Source organism: Buteo buteo, chromosome 7 (assembly GCF_964188355.1).
Source record: "Buteo buteo chromosome 7, bButBut1.hap1.1, whole genome shotgun sequence".
In the NCBI taxonomy this organism is placed as follows: Eukaryota; Metazoa; Chordata; class Aves; order Accipitriformes; family Accipitridae; genus Buteo; species Buteo buteo.
The window spans coordinates 11,093,976-11,111,792 of NC_134177.1; the positions used below are offsets into that span (position 1 = coordinate 11,093,976).

At 63.8% G+C, this 17,817-nt stretch overlaps 1 protein-coding gene across 1 annotated transcript in view; it reads left to right on the plus strand.

Annotated features, from left to right (window-relative positions):
* Nucleotides 1-5,141: 5,141 nt before the first annotated feature.
* EPHB3 (EPH receptor B3) overlaps nt 5,142-17,817 on the plus strand; it is a 29,386-nt gene continuing 16,710 nt past the window's right edge. The window contains exon 1 of the mRNA XM_075031491.1: nt 5,142-5,301. Coding sequence (XP_074887592.1) covers nt 5,205-5,301 — 97 coding nt within the window. The 5' untranslated portion in view covers nt 5,142-5,204. The remainder of the gene's footprint in view (nt 5,302-17,817) is intronic.

A 17,817-nucleotide genomic window follows, 5' to 3' on the forward strand; every position in this document is an offset into this window, starting at 1 on the left:
CACTGATTTTTTTTTTTTTTTTTCTTCGCTGTAGCATTTGTCAGCATGTGATGAGAAAGGGCCAACACAGAGGTGGACAGTGTCACCTGGACAGCATCAGCACAGTTGCGACATGCACCCCACGGCAGATGGACAGGGCCAGCCCTGCAAACACACAAACCTCATCGGATTTTTTCCCAAGGGCTCATCCCCAGTGCAGGAATCAGCCCAGGAGCCAGGTTTCCAGACACCTTCCTCCTCATGATTCCTCCCAGGGCTCCAGCACCCGACAGGCTGGGCCCTTTTCCCCCTGCAGAAATGGTGGCTGAGCTCTCCTGCAAGCGCACGCCAGCAAACGGGGCTGGCGGCCACTGGCAGGCACTTGCAGCGATTCCACCCTGAAGCTTGTGGCTGGGCTTTATATCCTAAGCCTGCTTCAAACTTTGCACTGGGAGAAGTGATTTGTCTGCAAATGTTATGTGGTTAAAATAAATGCAGAGAATTTTAATCCTGGGAATTTGGAAAGTAGGAGATTTAAAATAACAAAACCCTTTCATATGGCACTTAATCCGAAATTAGCTGGGTTTTAAGTTTTACGGCAGTAGCTGATCATTCCTCGGCCACCTCCCGCTCGGCATGGGAATGGGGGGGCTCCCCAGATCCGCAGAGCGGGGGGGAGCGGGGGCTGCAGAACGGGGTCTCCCAGCCCTGCCATGCCACGCCGTGCCAGGGTGGTGCCAGAGCAGTGACGGCACTCTTTTTTGTTGACATGGAATGGATCTCCCACAGCTACTTAAGGTTTTAATTGCCCTGTGATTAAAGTTTTCATTACTAAGCAATTAGCACCTGAAATTTTAAGTGCTGAAGTGTTTAACTGCATCCTGAAGCTGCCAGAGGTGAGGGGTGGTGGATGTGGGTGGGACAGGAGAAGGTTTTGAAGTGGGGACCAGGAGTGGCAGGAGGTGGCCTCCTCGCTGGGACCCAGCCGGGCTGGCACGGGCACCGCCGGCCGCTTCGATCCCGCTGGCAGCGCCGAGCGCCCGGCAGCGCCCAGGGAGGAGCGCCCGGAGGGGCGAGCGCCCAGGGAGCCTGGGAAGGAGACAGGCTGGAGCCGGCGCTGACCCGGCGGGAAACGCGCCGGCTGGGCGAGCTGGCACGCGACGGCTCTCCCTGCCCTGGGAACGGGGCGACGGGGGCCGCCCCCGGGTCCCCCCTTGCGACGGGGATGGCACGGGGGACCCCCCAGCAGCTACACGGCTGCCCCAGGTGCCCACTCAGGTGTCGCCCCTCCGGACGCTACCCTTCGGACGGGGGACATGGAGATGCCGCCCGATGCCGCAAGGGCCCCGCTGCAGCCGTACCCAGCCCAGAAACAGGGGGGATTGCCCCAGCCCGGCTTCTGGTGAGCAGGCGACGGAGGCCTCCTGCAGGGTTTTTTTTTTCTCCCATCCCCTCAGTGTCACCCCTCAAACACACGTCCCCGTATCTACCTCGTGGCGATGCGCTCCCGGGGCTGGCTGCCTGGCGAGGAATGCACTCCCTTCTGTTTGTTTTAAAACTCTTGCTGGGTAATTTCATTTGATGTCCCTTAGATCTTCTGAGAAAATAGGAATAATTGTTCCCTAATCACCTTCTCCTTATTAAGTTGCAGCTGAGGTTGCTGCATGCAAACGAGGTGAGGGGTGGTGGCTGGGTGCACCCGTGCGCATGGCCGTGGTCTGACACACACCATGCGTGTGCCCGTGTGATGTGGACCCATCACCGGAGCACGTCAGGGCTGCGTTTTGGAATGGGGAGCGAAAGTCAGGCTTGCTCCAGTGGGATGGGGTCTCCGGGTGGGAAATTTCTCACGGAGAGAGGGCTGGGATGGGAGGTTTGTCCTCGGAACGTCCATGGCCGTTGCTACTTTTCAAGGCTTTCCTTTCATCTCTTTTCAGCAGGTCCTGCCATCCTGCCGCTCCCCGTCTGCGTGGGAATGCCTCCCGGGGACACCGTGGGCACCGCAGGTTTGCCGTGCAGGCTGGAGGGCTGTTCTAAGGCAAAGCATCACTAAGGTCAGTGCTGCAGACATGCTCTCCTGCGTACCCCAGAGCCCCGTGTTTCACCTCTCAGCCCATCCCTGCCCACGTCGTGCCGACACGGTCCCTGTTGGAGCCCTGTCCGGCTCCAGCCATCACCCCAAGGTGCCGGGGAGGTGTCGGTGGAGGGGACCGGGACTGGGTGCATGTGCGTAGGGACATTGTGGGGCCAGGAGATGCCCAGGTTTCTACGGGCTTGTGTGTCCCCCGACCACGACATAACCCCGTCCCCCGCGGGCCGCAGCAGCGCCGTCCTCAGCACCGAGTCCATGCACGAGCAGGCGAGTCGGCGTTACAGAGCCAGCCCCTGCCAGCAAATACCACGCAGTTACCACAGTTATTTCCTATTGTGCAGGCGCCGGAGCCCTGCCAGCCCTGCTCCCCAGGCCGCCCGCCAGCTGCGACACCCAGGCAGCTAGCTGGGGCTCCCCGGCCAGCTACCTGCATTGCTGCTGGCCGGGCCCCGAAATCCTCAGCCCCCAGCCGGGACCGTGGCGCTGCGTCCGCCTGCACCAGGGGAGCGTGAGGCCCCGGGGAGAGGCCGGCTGGCAGCATCAGCCCGGTGGGAGCAAGTGGGGGCTCATTAATTACAGCGCATGGGGAGAAAGGCAATTATATGGAGCATCCTCCCCCTGCCTGCGCGCCCCCCCCCCCCCCCCTCCCTGCTCCAGTTTCTCATCCTTTTCTGAAATAAATTCCTTTCGGGCTGAAATTTGCCAGGCATGGCTTGGCTCCAAGGGGAATTCTTGGGGAAACTTTAAGTAAAATTGGTTCAGCCATTTTTGAGTTATTCAAGTGTGAATAAGCAATTTCCCCATGTGCTTCGTTCAGAAATTTTGTGCTTGGGTAACTCAGACCTCTGGAATCACAGAATAAATGAGGTTTCTGCATCTCGCGAAGCCGGCAGGGGCTGGTACAGTGTCTCCGGCAGGGAGGATTTCCCGGGAGTGACTTCACTGGGAGGCAGCAAATCTTCCCACCCTGAGTCTGGCCCATGGTTAAGTTTCTCCATCAGGCCCCACCACTCTCATTCCCCACTGGCACAGCATCATACCCCAGCGCACGTGTTAACGGTGCCGACTTCATCGCTTGCTTCTCCATTGCTCATCCCCTTGAGTGACAGCATTTGCAAACCAACAACTTCTGCTTCTTTGCTCAAACTTTGGTATTTTCCACCGGGGCAACCCCCTTTCTGCTGCTTTGCTCCCCCACCGCTTGCTTTTACCTGGAGAGCGCAACACCCCACCTGCTGCATCTCCTGTCCCTTGCAGAGATTTATCCCAATCATATGTCATGTCCCATCTTAAATTAGCACACTGGCTCTCTCAAGGACGTCTTTTCCCTTCGGGAACCATGCCTGGTGGTGCTGGGGCGCTGCGACAGCCCTCGGGGCACAGCATCCTGGCGAGGCTCCCCACAGCTCCCAGGGGATGCCAGCATTCCTGCAACAGGAATTGGTCACCTCCAAATTTTTGGCAGCCCAGGCAGAGCCCAGTCCCATGCCGATCTCTCTGGCCAAGGCTTGGGAAGCCAAATCCTTCTGGGACAAGGAAGAAAAATGCCCGTCCGTGACCCTGGTGGGTTTGTGCAGCAGAAGGAGGAGGCAATAGGGACACGCTCTGCATCCATCCACACGGCAGAGAGGCTGACCGCAGCCAGCCCCAACAACTTCCCAAATTCCCTCTCCTGCCAGAAGCCGCGGGGAAGGTGGCTGGAAGCGTGGGCCCGTGGCCGCTCCATCGCGCCGACGCGAGGCTGGGGCCGCGGCTGCATGCCAAGGGAGTTTCTGGGGCAGGTTTCTGGGGCGGGAAGGACTGTGGTGAGGTGCCGCTTGCAGATGGCAGGCGGCTGCAGCCCAGATGGCTGTGCTGCGGGGGCAAGGCTGCCTGGGGTGACGCGCCCAGCCATGCACCCCTCTAACCCGGACCTGCCGGAGCTCCCGGCCGCACTGGCAACTGGGGGCATCAACATGCCCCAAAATCAGGGACTCGGAAGATTTTTTTCAGCCCTCAGCCAAGTCCAACCCTCCCCAGGCATCCGAGGAGGAGACTTGCAGTGCAGCGCAGAGGGCCAGGACAGGTGGCAGCCCGTGTCCCGTGCCAGGCACCGTGGGGATGTGTGTCTGTCCTGAAGGATGTGGCAGTACCAGCTCCGGCCACAGGGACAGTGTGTGCACACCATGCCGAGAGAGCAGAGTCTGTCAGTCACAGGACCCCAAAACCTCCCCATGGCAATGGTGGGAAGAGAAAGGAGAGAGGACTGAGGCGCTCACAGGCCGGAGGCCGTGGCTGCGTGCACGGTAGGGCACGGTCTCCCACGAGGAGTGTGGTGGGGAAGGCACCTTGGGGGTGGGGGAAGGGGGTGCTGGGGGGGTCACTGCAGGGTGCTGTCTGTATGGCGTCACCCTGGCCAGGATTCCAGCACTCGGCCCTGTCACCGTGGTAGGAATCGTGGTGTGGTGGGGATGGGAGGGAGTGGGTTGGGATGCGATGGGATGGGATGGGATGGGACGGGTGGAGTGGGATGGGGTGCACGGGATGGGCTGGGACAGGATGGGGGGAGATGGGATGGCACAGGGTGGGATGCATGAGATGATGGGATGGCACTGTAGAGGATGGGATGCCAATGGGTGGCACAGGTAAACCAGGCTGCCAGTGGTGGGGCACAGAGGGGGCCCAGGGGCCCGACCACACACGTACTAACAGGCTCACGCACTCAACCGCACCCGGTGGGGGGCAGGGCAGGCAGGGCCTGGGGCTGCGGGGCGGGCCGGGAGCGCGGCCCCTTTAAGAGCCCAGTTCCGCGGGCGGCCGCTGGGTGGGGCGCGCTCCCCGCCCTGCGCCTCCCGCACCGGGGGGCGGGGCCACCGGGGGCGCGCCGGGCAGCGCCCGCCCCCTCCAATTCATCTTTCCGCGGAGGCTCCGCCCCCCGTCCCACCGCCGCCCAATGGGCGCCGCGCTCGCCGTCGCCAGGGGCGCCGGGTTGCCAGGGGCGGGCTGATTGGCGGGCGGGCCCCGCCCCGCACGGCTCAGCGGCGGCAGCGGCGGCGGCGGCGCCAGAGCGCGAGCGTGGCGCGGCGGCGAGAGGAGCCGCGCGTGGCGCCGAGCTCGGGACTGCCCGGCGGGGCCGCCCGCACCGCCCCCCGCCATGGCCGCGGCCCGCCCGGGGGCCCCCCCGCCGCCGCCGCCGCTGCTCCCCCTCCTACTGCTCCTGCTGCTCCCCGGCGGCCGCCGCGCTCTGGAGGGTGAGTACCGGGCGGGCGTGCCCACCCGCCGCACCGGGGCCCGTGCGACCGCGCACACACACACACGCACGCACCCTTCCAGGGTGTCCCCGGCCCACCGGGCCTCGTCGGTGTCCGCCGCAGGCTCGACTCGGCGCGCCGCGGACGCCCGGCTGTCCCCGCGGGGAGCTCGCCGCCGCAGCGCGCCCCAACGCCGCTCCCAGCGCTTAGCCGCCCTCAGTAGGTTTCAGAGTCAACGCCCCGTGGAACAGAGCCCGGCGCGGCCGAGGCGCGGCGGCCGCGGCCGGCGGCTGCTGGCAGCGGTGGCAGGGAGCGGCGCCTCGTTGGATACTCGGTTCACGTTCCGAGGCTTTTCGCCACGACCGAGAGGGCTGGAAAATTAATATTTCTTTCAGTGGAAGCTCGCGGCGTGCCAGAACTGGTGGGGCCGCCGGAGGAGTGTCCGTGTGCCGTGTCCGGCTCCATCCCTTCCCCGGCCGGGCTCGCCGCACCCGCCGCCTTAACCCCCGAGGCTCCGGCGTGGGACCGCCGGGGCGAGTGGCCACGCGTGCCGCATCCATCCCCGAGCGGGGCTGCGCTCCGCGGCTCGCCCGCCCCCGCGGGCGGGGGAGAGAAAGCGGGGACGAGGGCAGCCCCCACCACCACCACCCCGCGCTCCGGTGGAGTTAGGAATAAAAGGAGGATTAATTTTCTCCCCCTCGGAGGGTGACTCCCGGTCCGCGGTGCAGCCCCGTCGCCCCCCCCCCCCTCCCCCGCGGCTTTGAGCGAGCAAAGCGGCTGCTGGCCCCGCTGGGGGACCGGGGCGTCCCGGGGCGGGCGAGGCGGGTCGCACCGGGGAGGAGGAGGAGAAGGAGGGGGCCCGGGCGGGTTTTTGTCTCGGCACAAAGTGTGCACGGCTCCGGCCGGGAGCGCCGGAGGCGGCGACGCTCCGGTGTCCGGTAACCGAAGCCGCTGCCGGAGAGGCGGGAGGGGGCTGGGGAGGGAGAGAGGGAAAGGGAGAAACCCCGGGCGGAGAGGAGCTGCCGGTGCCTCCGCCCGGAGCGGGGGGCGGCGGTGGCTTTTGTGTGCTCGGGAGGCAGTTTTGTGCTGGGGCTGCCGCTGCCGTCGCCCCGCGGTGCGGGGCTTGGGCTGCGGCACCGGGGGGTGACCGTGGGCAGGAGCCCTTCCCCGCTGCCGTTTGTCGGGGGGACACGTTTCCTCCGGCTTTGGGCTTTGTAGAAAGTTTGGGGGGTGCTTGTCGCTCGTGTTTCTTTTCATCCTGCCTCTCTGCGTCATTTTTTTTTTTTCCTTTAAAGGGGAAAAAAGATTTTTTTTAAAAAATCGTTCTTTGTACGCCAGAGGAAACGGAGCTGTGGGCCTGCTCGGTCCGTGAGCTCCGGGCTGAGCGGGAGCCCCGCGGCAGGAGGGGAAGGGAGAAGGCTGCCAGCACCCAGCCCTCTCGGGATGCAGGCTCCCGGGGACCACCGTGGCGGGCAGAGCCCTGGGGAGCCCTGCCCGCTGGAGAGGCGCAGGAGGATGAAGTTGCGGGTAGGGAGCCTGGCGGGGGCCCACGCCTGCGGGCAGCCCCTCGCAACCTACTTCCCATCAGCGGTTTGGGAACCGGGGAAGGAAAGCCGGCATGGGGGCTGGCAGTGCTGGCGTGCATCCCCCCCGGGGACCGTCCCGCCAGTCCCCGGGGAGGGAGGGAGCCCCGGCCTTTCCCCCGCTGTCGTCCGGGGATGGAGCGGTGTGAAGAGCCGGATGGAGAGGAAAATAAACAGCTCCTGCTGAGGAGTCGCTGGGTTTTCTCAGCTTCCCGAGCGTGCGGAGGGGTCAGGGGCCGAACACGCTGCCCGAGGAGGTCAGGGCCCAGCTGGGTGCCAGCCCGATAGGACTGCTTCAGGGCTGGCTGGCAGCCGCCCAGCATTTTTGGGGCCGGCCCCGATTCCCCTGGGATTTTCTTTTTTTTTTTTTTTTTCTTTTCTTTTTCTCCTTTCCCCTTTGCTCTTGTCTGAGCTGGAGGGAAAGTTGCAGCTGGGCCAGGAGAGGTTTCTGCCTTGCCCAGCATTAGGAAGCCGTTGCTCGCGTCGGGGTCATCGAGCTCCCGCGCTTCTGCTGCGCTGGGCATTTCTGGCCATTCGCGACGCTGCTTCCTGACGGGGACCGGCGTGTTCAAGCGGTTACTGTAAATCTAGCGTGCACGTTCGTTCAGATATTTTAGTGCTGATCATAAATCTGGCGCGGACATAAATCTGCACGTACGTCCTGAAGACGACAACGGCAGCGAGCGGTCCCCAGACCCGGTCGCCTTACCGTCCCCTCCGAGGGGGGTGACGGGCTGGGCTTGCGGCCAGTGCCCGGCTGGGAGGGCAGGGGGCTTCGGGTCTGGACGGCGCTGCCCATTCCCGGGGGGATGACGGGGAGTTGGGTTTCTTTACAAGGCCCCACGGGGGTGGAGGGGAAAAGCCGCGCTCGGCAGCAGCTCAGTGAGGGCTTTGTGCTGCCGAGGAGAAAATGGTTTCTCTCCAGATCGTGTAAGTGCGCTGGGTCTGTTTGAAGTCACAATGTGTTTTTCTTCTCCGGTTCAGCAGTCCCTGGGCCGGCTGCAGAAGGAATGCTCTATCCGGGGGCAACAGCGGATCCTTTCTCCGGCGCAGGGGTTGGAGCTGAGGAGTTTGTCCCGGCGGGGCTGTGGGAGCAGAGGCCCTGTGGGGAGCGGACGCGGTGAAACAGCGTGGGGAATGCGCTGCGTTCAAGGCCCTTGCCGACTGTCCGGGGATAAAGCCCCAGGCTTCAAAATGCCCTGGCCCGAGGGAGTGTGGATGGCCGCGGGCTCAATCTGCCCGTCGCCCCAGGGGTGCGGGTGGGCTGGGACCAGGACCTGCTCTCCCAAGGAGCCGCTCTCCCAGGCAGCTCCTGCCGTGAGCGGCCTCTCTGGGCACGGGACTCCATTTAAAGTTGGGGTTTCCCACGTGCTCCCCCACGAACCCCTGTGCAGAGGCACTGCATTGCTGCACGTAGCCCCGAGCCAACTCAGGCCTTAGCAAAATACCCAAACTCCGCCGAAGCAGGAGGATTTCTAGGGGGAATTTTCCTCATCTGGACTCTGCCCGTTGGCAGTTCCCAGACCCCAGCCTGGCGTTACGCAGGCTGACCACGCTCCTCTCTGCACTGGCAAACCCCTGCTTAATTGACCCCTGTACTGGAACTGCCAGGTATTTTCTTGGCAGGGAGATTTGCTTTCCGTTTAATTACTTTTCACTGAAATGGCATGTTTCTCTGCGGGGTGATGGGGGGAAGTTAGTCCTGCTGTTTTATTGATGCTTGGGGTAGGGCTGTGAGGGAAAGCGGGTTGTGGGGCTCTGCAGTGCTCGCTGGATTCATTAAATCTCCCATTCCTCGCTAAAAGCTCTGCTTGAGGAAACCCACACCGTTCGCGCTCCTGAGGCGGGAAGGAGAAGGGCTTTCCTTTGTGTCAAGTGGAGCATACGGAGAGCCAGGGAGAGGGAAAACTTGCAGCACCGGGGTCCGTTTGCAGCCCTGCATTTCTCCCCCAGTGTACAGCTCAGCCGGCGACGCTGCGGCTGTGGGGCCATGCCTGCCCGGCCCTCACGATTGGGAATAGCGGCCTCTGGTTTTTAAGGAATGAACCGAAACTCCTTGTTTTGTTGTGATGACTTACTGCGAGAGATATTTGGGGAAACCAGTTTGTTGCATTTTCTTTCCGTGAGCCGTTTGCTGCTGCCACTGGAGCAGGGGAGCTTGGCGTTTAATTAAAACAGCCCGAGCAATCTGAATCACAGACTTGCATGTTTTTAAAATTGTAGCTGTTCCTGTTGTGCTGAGTCAAACTGGTTTGTCGGGATTAAGCGTCTCCGCCTGGGAGCCACGCTGGGGGAAGGGTGCTGGGGCGGCCCCGGGGTCGGGATCCCCATTCCGGGCTGGTAGAGGCAGCTGGGTGGGTGCCAGTCTTCCCCCCTCCCCTTCCCCAAGGAGAACCCCGGGAAAGGGGAACTGTCCCCATGGGCTGCGGTGGAGCCGATGGCTGCCATCGCCCTGAGTTTCCCCAGGGTTGAAGCCATAACAAGTTGGCGTCGCTTCTGGAACGGGCGTGTTCCCAAGCGAAGCGTTTGGGGGACGGTGGGGATGGGGTTGCCCCTCCACAGCCGGGAAGCTCCTTGCAGGGAGCCAGGCACAGCCCCGTGTGGATGGGCTGCCATCTTGAAGGCCAGGGGGCCTTTTGCAATGGCACTCCCACCTGGCTGGGACGCTCCCATTTGAATCGTGTTTTGGTTTTTTGTTGTGTTTTTTTTGTTGTTGTTGTTGTTGCTCAAAAACCAGTCCTGTGTTCAGGCTGGGGCGAGGCTGGTGGCGGGGCACGGGCCGTCCCCTCGCGGAGCTGAGCCCTGAGCAGACTCTGTGGGGAGCCCAACGGGAGCCATTTTGTAGGGCGGGTGGGCCGCCTGCCTGCGGAGGGCCAGGCTTGGCGCTCTTGGCGAGGCCGCGTCCTCCTGCGCTTGGGCTTCGGTATCGCCCGCCCTCAGCACAGCCGTGGAGGCCTTGTGGGGCCGAGCTTGGGAGCAGGGCTGCGTCCCTTTCCCGCAGGGCCGCCATTTCCAGAGGGGCTACAGCCCTCCACTGGCGCCCGCTTCCCCTTCAGTGCAGCCAAGCCCTCCAGCCCGTGCTCCCCGAGGCAGGAGGGAGCGAGCCCAGAGCCGGCTTCGCATGGCCGCCCCTCTGAAGAGGAAAGGGAGCCATCTTGGGAAGAGGCGGGAGCGCGGCGGCAAGGCCGAGCACCGGCCCCATGGCCGCTCTCTGCACGTGTGCCAGCGCGTGCCGGCCAGGAGTCCCGGGCTGGGGGTGGTGGGGGGGATTGCTGTGGGGGCCTTTTTATTTTATTTTTGCCTGTCGCTAAGCTCCACGCTGCCGGGGCCTGGCGTTTCTCATGCGTGTGGCAGGAGCTGTTGACAAACACCTGTTTCCCGCCCCCCTCCCTAGGAATGCCCTGGGGGCCCCGCGGGGGCTGTGATGTGATGGCGGGGGGGGGGGGCAGCAGGGACGCCCCCTCCCAGGGGAGCCCTCCCCCAGGGCTTTCCTGCCCCGGCGGCAGCTGCGGGATTTGGGCCTCCCTGTTCCTCTCCGAGGTGTGGCCGTCACGCAGGGCTGCCGAAACCTGTCCCTGTCCCGGGGAGGGGACACCGGCCCCCCCCACCCCCTCCCCGAGCAGTCCTGCTTGTCCCTTGGGTGCTCAGCCGCCTGCCCGGCGAGGGCTGGGGCTCGGGAGGGACCCCGCGGGGCGAGCGGGGAAAGGGGGGGGGGTGCTCGGCGGGCGCGCACGCACACGCGGCGTGCGATCCAAGGCCTTTTTTTATTAATGAGAAAAATGTGCAGGGCTTGAACGATCGCCAGGAACAGATTTATTCTAGTTCCCCAGAAATTAAACTGAAATGAAGGAGCGAGTCAGCCCGGCCCGGCACCCCCTCCTGACTCTGTGCTTGTTTTAACTCTGGAAGAATCTGACTTTGGGGGTGGGGGAGGCGGGGAAGGGGGGGCGATATTTGGGTTTAAGCAGTTCCAGATGGGCTCGGTGCTCGAGGAGAGCCGAGGAAGCGAGCGGAGAGCAGCGCGGAGATTTGGGTAACTGCCCCAGGCAGGAGAGAGGAGGGAGATCTTGGCAGAAACTCCTGCTCCGCACTGCTGGGATGGGATGGAGCTTGGCAGCCGAGCCGCCCCGTCTGTGGGGCGAACCTTTGGATGTGCAGCGAGTAACCTTTTTTGGGGAGGGGGTGGTTTGGGGGTTTTTTGGGTTTTGGGGTTTGTTTTTTTTTTTTAAATATCATTACTCCTTCCCTGGGCTTTTTCCAAAAGTACAACCTGGAAAAAAATGGAGCTGGAGGGGTGGAGAGGGGCCTTTTGGATCTCAGCCTGCCGCAGACAGTTGCCCTGCAAAGGCAGGCCTGCAGCACCGATCACGTTCCCCTCCTTCCCCCGTGGACTTCGGGGCTCTCCATCCACCTGTGCCGGTCCGGCCCGACTTGGCTTGGTAGCCCCATGGGGACACCTGCCCCATGAAGCCATGGCCACAGGGCAGTGGGGCTGCGGAAGGAGGTGGCAGGAGTGTCCCCATCGGAGCAGGGCCTGAAAACAAAGGCAGCTTGGCGGGCCGATTTGCTGCCTACGTCCTGGTCGATGGCATTCACAGCGCGAACAGGTCTGGCATCTCCCGATCAGATGAGTTATTTCCGATCGGATGAGTTATTTCTGTGGCAGCGGAGGGCGGCTGCATGGCCATTCCTGCTGGGGACGGCAACCTATAAATCTCTCTTGCCTGCTGGCCGTAGAGCTCCTGCCTGCCCGGCGTGGCTGGTCACGTTGTCCCCATGGCGGGGAGCTGCAGCAGGCAGCCCCTTCCCCTGGGCCAGGCAAGGACATGCCCGTCCCGAGCGGGCAGCAGTTGTTTTAAGGCCGGCAGGGTGTCTGACAGCAGGCAGGGCGGAGAGGCTGCCGGTGGGGTCTCTCCATTCCCCTTGCCCGCAGCCTGGCAGAGCGAAAGCGGCTATTCCCCCTGGGTGAGCTGAAGCAGCGAGCACCGGGGCGCATCCACCACGTGGGCAGGGATGGCAGCTCTTCCCTGGCCGAGCCGACCCTGGCATGGCACACAGGGCTCTGACATCCGAAATCCCCGCGGTATTAATAGAACAGTAATTGCAGTGCAGTGCTGGACTCGGGCAGCTGGCTCGCATCCTCTCCCGGCGTCAGTACGGCCTTTCTGCGGGACTGGGGCCTGGCAGCAGGACCTGGCAGGGCTCAGGCAGCGGGCTGCACGTGTCCTTGGCGTGCAACTGCAGGGCAGGAGCCTGCCATCCTGCAAAAGCCCCGGGCTCCGAGTACCGTGCTTTGGAGGGAGGGTGTAGCATGTGTGCTGGTGGGTGCTGGAGCCCGGCTTGGCATGGCCCCGCTCGCAAAATGGCAGAAATGCGCCCTCCCCGGCTCGACCCGGTGCGTGACTGGGAGGAAACAAACACCCGTCCCTCCCCGCATCGCAGGCGCTGCCACTTGATCTGCTTTTCGCAGAGCTGGCACCTGTCCTCTCTCACATGCTTCAGTCTGTCTCGCGGCCATCAGGAAACAGCTCCTGGCGAGGAGCACGCGGCCGGAAAACCCTCTTCAGCCAGTTAGCGACCGGCGGGTGGGCGACGGGGCAGGGCTGGAGGGAGGGAGCGCTCCCGTCCCCTTCCATCCTGTGTGCCTGGCAGCTCACGGTCATCCGGGAGCTGGATCTGGCCCATCCAAAAGGTGCAGGGCATTGGGGTCGGATGGGGGGGGACTGTGAGGGAGATGCAGCGGGCCGATGGCTCGTGGCCATGGGGCCGTCTGCCCACGTGAGGTTGTTATACCCCGGTGCAGGTGTGGGATTGGGAAATGGAGGATGCATCCTTGGCGCATCCCAGCAATTGGTGTCTTGGGCTCTGCTGCCAGCTTACCGTGGTGCCAGCAGGGCCGGGACCGGCAATGGTGCCAGCGGGGCCAGAACCAGCAATGGTGCCGGGACCGGCGGTACTACCCATCCTCGGCCAGGCTCTCCGGGGCTGGGACTGCCTGCCCTTGTGCGTGCGTGTGTGGTGTGTACAAAGGGGCCTTAATCTCAGTTGGGGCCTCTGGGCCCTGCCATAATGCAGAAATAATGAGTCTATTATTAAGTGCCCACAGTACTTCTTCACTCTGGTGGCTTGCCTCCAGCAGCAGGCAGAACCTGCCCCGCTTGAAGTGGATGTGTCATCATTTGCCTCAGCAAATCCGATCCCCTTTGATGATGGGCCAAACGCCCTTGGCATGAAGGGCCACAGCTGTGATACAGGCCCCATTTTTTTAATTTTTTTTTTTTTTTCCCCTCCTCTCTTCCCTTTGTTCCCAGTTCGTTGGCAAGTCGTCGGCTCGCCCCGGACCTGGGGCAAGCGCGCGTTGGCGGGCACGGGCGGTCTGAGCCCCCGCGTCCCCCTGAAGAGAGACGGGGTGGGGGGCCGGCTCCCGTGGCAGCCCCGCGTCTCCCCCCTCGGCGCTGGGGAGCAGCAGGCGCCCTGCTCGGCGTGAGGATGGGTTCCCAGCGTGGGCGGCGATAGGGAGCGCTCCAGCCCTTCCCTTGGGCTGAACCGCACCGCCTGGCCTGCCCGGCCCGACAGCCGGCGAGGGCGAGGGTGGGACCCCGCACAGCCCCCCGGCCTTGCACCGGACGCTTGGTGCAGGAGGGGTCCCCGGGAGAGACGGGATTCCCGAGGGAGGACGAGGACGCGTGGGCCGTGCAGCGTGCCAGCAGCGCTGCCAGCCCCGTCCCTGCAGAGGGAGCTGGCAGACAGCGTCTGCCGGCACCTTCGCCAGGCTCCCCGAACCCCGTGCCTGGCACCTCCGCCGTGGGTACCCCCTGCCCACCCTGGGTGCTGCCAGCCCTGCGGGCGCCCTGCCTGCTGCCTCCCTCCCTGGCTGCGGTCTTCCTCGCTGCTCTCTTGGCTCTTGGCTGCATCAGCGAGAGCCTCCCCTCCCCGCAGCGCAGCTCAGGCACGAGGGGCTGCCAAGTGCCGAAACCTCCCAGCGCGACGGCTCCGAAGCTGCCGACTGCGGGGTGCCCCGTCCGCGGAGCACGTGCTCTGCCTTGGGCTGAGCAGGACGGGAGTGCTTTCCCCGTGCAGGCAGCGCACGCGAGTCTCCTGGCTCCAGAGCGGGGCCGTCCCCTGCCCAGGAGGAAGATGGCCACAGGGTTTAGCTGGGGTCAGAGGGGGAAGGACCCTCCCGGAGGAGGAGGAGGGATCCGGGTGGGCGACATGCTCCGGGAAAATGCGTCGCAGGGTCTCCCAGACCTGACGCGCGCGCAGGGCGCTCTGTGTGGCTCGGCTTTTGTGTACGGGAAACGCTCGTCAGCGGGAAAAGTGCAACCTCAGGTTCTCTCCCACAGGCAGCTCTTTGTTCCCAGATAAAGGACCTTACACCAAAGGCCCTTTGTGCCGCTGCTCAGAACGGTGCTGGGATTAATTGTACCGATAGGTGCTTGAATGGGGAGCGCACAAGGCTGCTCGTTCCTGCCATAATATCTTCAAAACCAAGGAGGAAATTAAAATATGCGGGGAGATGCCCCTTTTGGTGGCATTTTGACTAGCAGGCAGTCACCAAGATTGAGTGCATCCCTAAACAAGCTACCTTTCCTTCCAGAGGAGCACGGCACGGTGGCAAGGGGGAGAGGCATCCGGCACCACTGTGAGCAGCTGCCGCAGTGGAAGCCAAGCCATGTCCTGGGGCAAATGGCCCAGCCGTCGATGCTGTCTGCTGGAGCCTGGCGGGTGAGTGGCCCGTATGGCCGGGCCAGGCTGCTCACCCCACGCTGAGCTCCTGCAGACATGGTGCCGTGGTGTGCATAGCTCCCGGAGAGCATGGGCACGTTGCAGAACAGGTTCCTCTGTTTGCGGCAAGGCTGTGTGGGCGTCTTTACTAACTTTCCTCCCTTGCCTTCTTCCAGGATGCTCTGGACTTGCGCGAGCTGCCTTCTTCTCGTCGGGGCGAGGAGCTGGCGTCCTACCTTGCCAGCGCATCCTGATAAAAGCTGGCGGTCCCCATGTTCAAAGGCGAGAGCGTTCAAATCAGAGCCGGTTGGTGGAGACGATTGAGTCTTCCCCAGCGGCTTCATCTTGAAAGAATTTTGATTCCCCCCCCACCCCCCCCTCTTTCTGGCTCAGCCATCGCTGCCGCGCGCGTCTGCCGCTCAGCAGCGCGAGACGGGCTCTCTGGGCCTCTTAGGGGGGGAGTTCAAACGTTTTCGCTGGCCTCAGACCATGCACACCGCATTCCTGAGCCCCTGCGCGGGAGGAAGAGGTCCCCGGCTCCAGATGGGTCCTCGCCAGAGCTTCAAACACGCAGCGAACTGCTGGGGACTCTGCGGAGGTGATGGGAGGGCTGCTGGCAGGGGACCCCTATTCTTTGCAGCTCGGGGTGCGCCTAGGAGGAGATTTTTGCAGGGCAAGGAGGAGGCAGCTGGAGCGATGCTCGCAGTCCCATCCGAGGAGTGAGGCTCTTTCCCTGCCTGGGATCCCACTCTGCTATGGAAATCCTGCTTTTATGTGGGGTTGACCACAGCCTGCTGTACTCGCTGAGTGTAGCGAGGCTCCTGCTGCATTCTCTGCCTTTGCCCAGCTGAAGCTGGGGAGTTGTCCTCTCCTTACCGCTGCAGACAGTGATAAAGCAAGCCTTAGGGTGACTTCCCCAAGCTGGTGAAATTGGGAGCCAATTTCCCGTTGACTAATGGGACCAGGCTCTCGCTGTGGTGCGCGGGATTGAGGTGGCTTTGACTCACTGCCTGGCCAGCCCTGACATTGTTCACGTCCCTCCAAAGCACCTGCAAACCTGAACTGGGCCGGGAAACCGCTGGTGCGGCCTCCGAGCCCACCTCTGGCACCATGTGCCCGAGGGAAACAGCAGCCGGCTGCTCCCAAACCACTGAAGCCCAGTGCTTGCCCATCTTCCCACTTCCAGACGCTAGCACGTGCCCTTTCATGGTGGGGGGGCAGGCAGTGCTTCGCGTGCCCGGGTGTTTGCTGGAGAAAGGACAACGGGACGCGGGTTCGGTGCCAGGCCATCGCGAGATCTCTGCGGCAGCTTTAAGGGCAGAGAGTGGTTTCTGCGGCTCCGCTGCAGCCGGCTTGGCTCAGCATGCCGCTGCCGGCCCCGGGACCACGCAGTGCAGCAGCCTGCAGGGCTGTCCACCCACGACCTTCACAGTGGCAGGCTGCGAGGGGCTGGCAAGCTCCACTGACCCGCCTGGCCCCGCTCGCTCCCGCAGCTGCAGGAAACCCCCCTTGCCCTCCATGCTCGGCCCGTTTCCTTTAGCCAAGTTGCTCAGTGATTTTATTTTTATTATTTCCCCTCCCGCTCTTTCTGTGTGGTTTACGTGGCCCTCGCGCCAGCGGCCGGCTTGGCTCTGTCAGGTTTTTTTTCCCCTCCTCTGCCGGTCAGATGGCAGATGCTGCCAAATTAGGATGCAGGCAGCGAGCCTCCTGTCCGAGCTGTGTCTCTACGCCGGGCCGGCACCCGTGGGGAAGGGTGCTGCCAGAGGGCACGGCTGCCCACGTGCCCTGTCCTGGGGCCGGGCCAACGCGGCAAGGGCTGCCTGCACGGGGCCTGCTGGCATGCAGGGGAGTTCCCGCACACCCCAGGCAGGTTTGGGGAGCAAAGATGCCCTCCCGCCCTAAGAGCAGGGATGCCCGCACGGTCAGGCCTGCCGCGGCTGGCCACGGTATCCTTGTGCCGCCCTGCTCGCTGGCACACCCTGCCACCCAGATCCCCATCTCCCCGGCCTGACTCACCACCACGGCCGCTCATCCGCAGCGGCCCCAGCCCTGAGCACGCAGGGCACCCCTTCCCTGCTCCTCCCGCCAGGTCCAGCCCTGCGGCAGAAACACCCACCCAGCTGCCCGTGCCAGGAGCGGGGCCCTTCGCTGGCCGGACCCGCGCGGGGTCTCCGCGCCGGGACTTGGCAGCCTGGCGTGCTGTCAGTGCCGAGCGCGCGCTTGGCTCCGCTCCGCCGCCAGCGCGGCGTGCCGGCACCGCTGTGCCCTTATTAGGGCAGCCGGCGTATGGGGCCCGTCCCTTGGAGAGGTATGAGCTGCCCTGCTCCGCAACCTGCTCCCCCGTGGCCGCGGCACCGGCTGCCTTCCCTGGGAGCCATCCTGGTGCAGGGGTCTGGCGTCTCGAGGAGGTCTCGTGGCTGCACGGAGCCGCGCTTGGGCCCCTGCCGGCGGTCAGGAGCTGATGCTGTGGGGAAGGGGAGGGGAGAGGAGATGGATGGAGGTTTGCTGCATCCCTTGGGCAGGCAGTGCCTTGGGACCAGGCAGAGGCTGCCCCATGGGTGCTCAGCCCTGTCCTGTGCATCCTGTGCCCTGGCCCTCCTGGTGTCCTCGTCACAAGTTCCCCTGCGTTACCTGCTTGGCGGACGGCTCCTTTCTTCTCTCTCTTTGTTTTTGCCGCGTGCCCCTAGTTTGTGTTTTTGAGAAACAGCAAATAACCGCTGCCCAATAACCACCCCTGCGCAAACAAGAGCCGGTGTCGGTTTGTCCTTCCTGTTGTAGATGCTGTCTCCCTGACCCTCTCCCGGCCGGGGAGCTGGCACCATGAGGGGTTTTCCTCACTTTGTCCCCAGTGCTGTGTCCGCTGCCAGCGCCACCAGCCCATGATGGGACTGTGTTTGTGTTTGCTCCACACGAACAGCCTGGGCGAGAGGCAGCCTCACTGGCCGGGCTGGGATCCTGGCAAACAGCGAGGCGGGTCAGAGAGCCCGCGTGTCCCAGATGTGCTTGTTTATCTGTGCCGCAGTGGCACTCGCAGCCTGTGCTCCTGGCCCGTCCGTGGGTGCTGGCGAGCTGCTGGCAGGTCTCCCCGGGGTGGGATGCGGGAGGAAGGTGTTTACCTCCAGCCAGGCTTCATCCGAAACCCTGCGACGCGTGAACGTTTCCTTCCTCCTCCGCACTTCCTCTGTGGCTGGGTCAGCCTGTGGTTTTC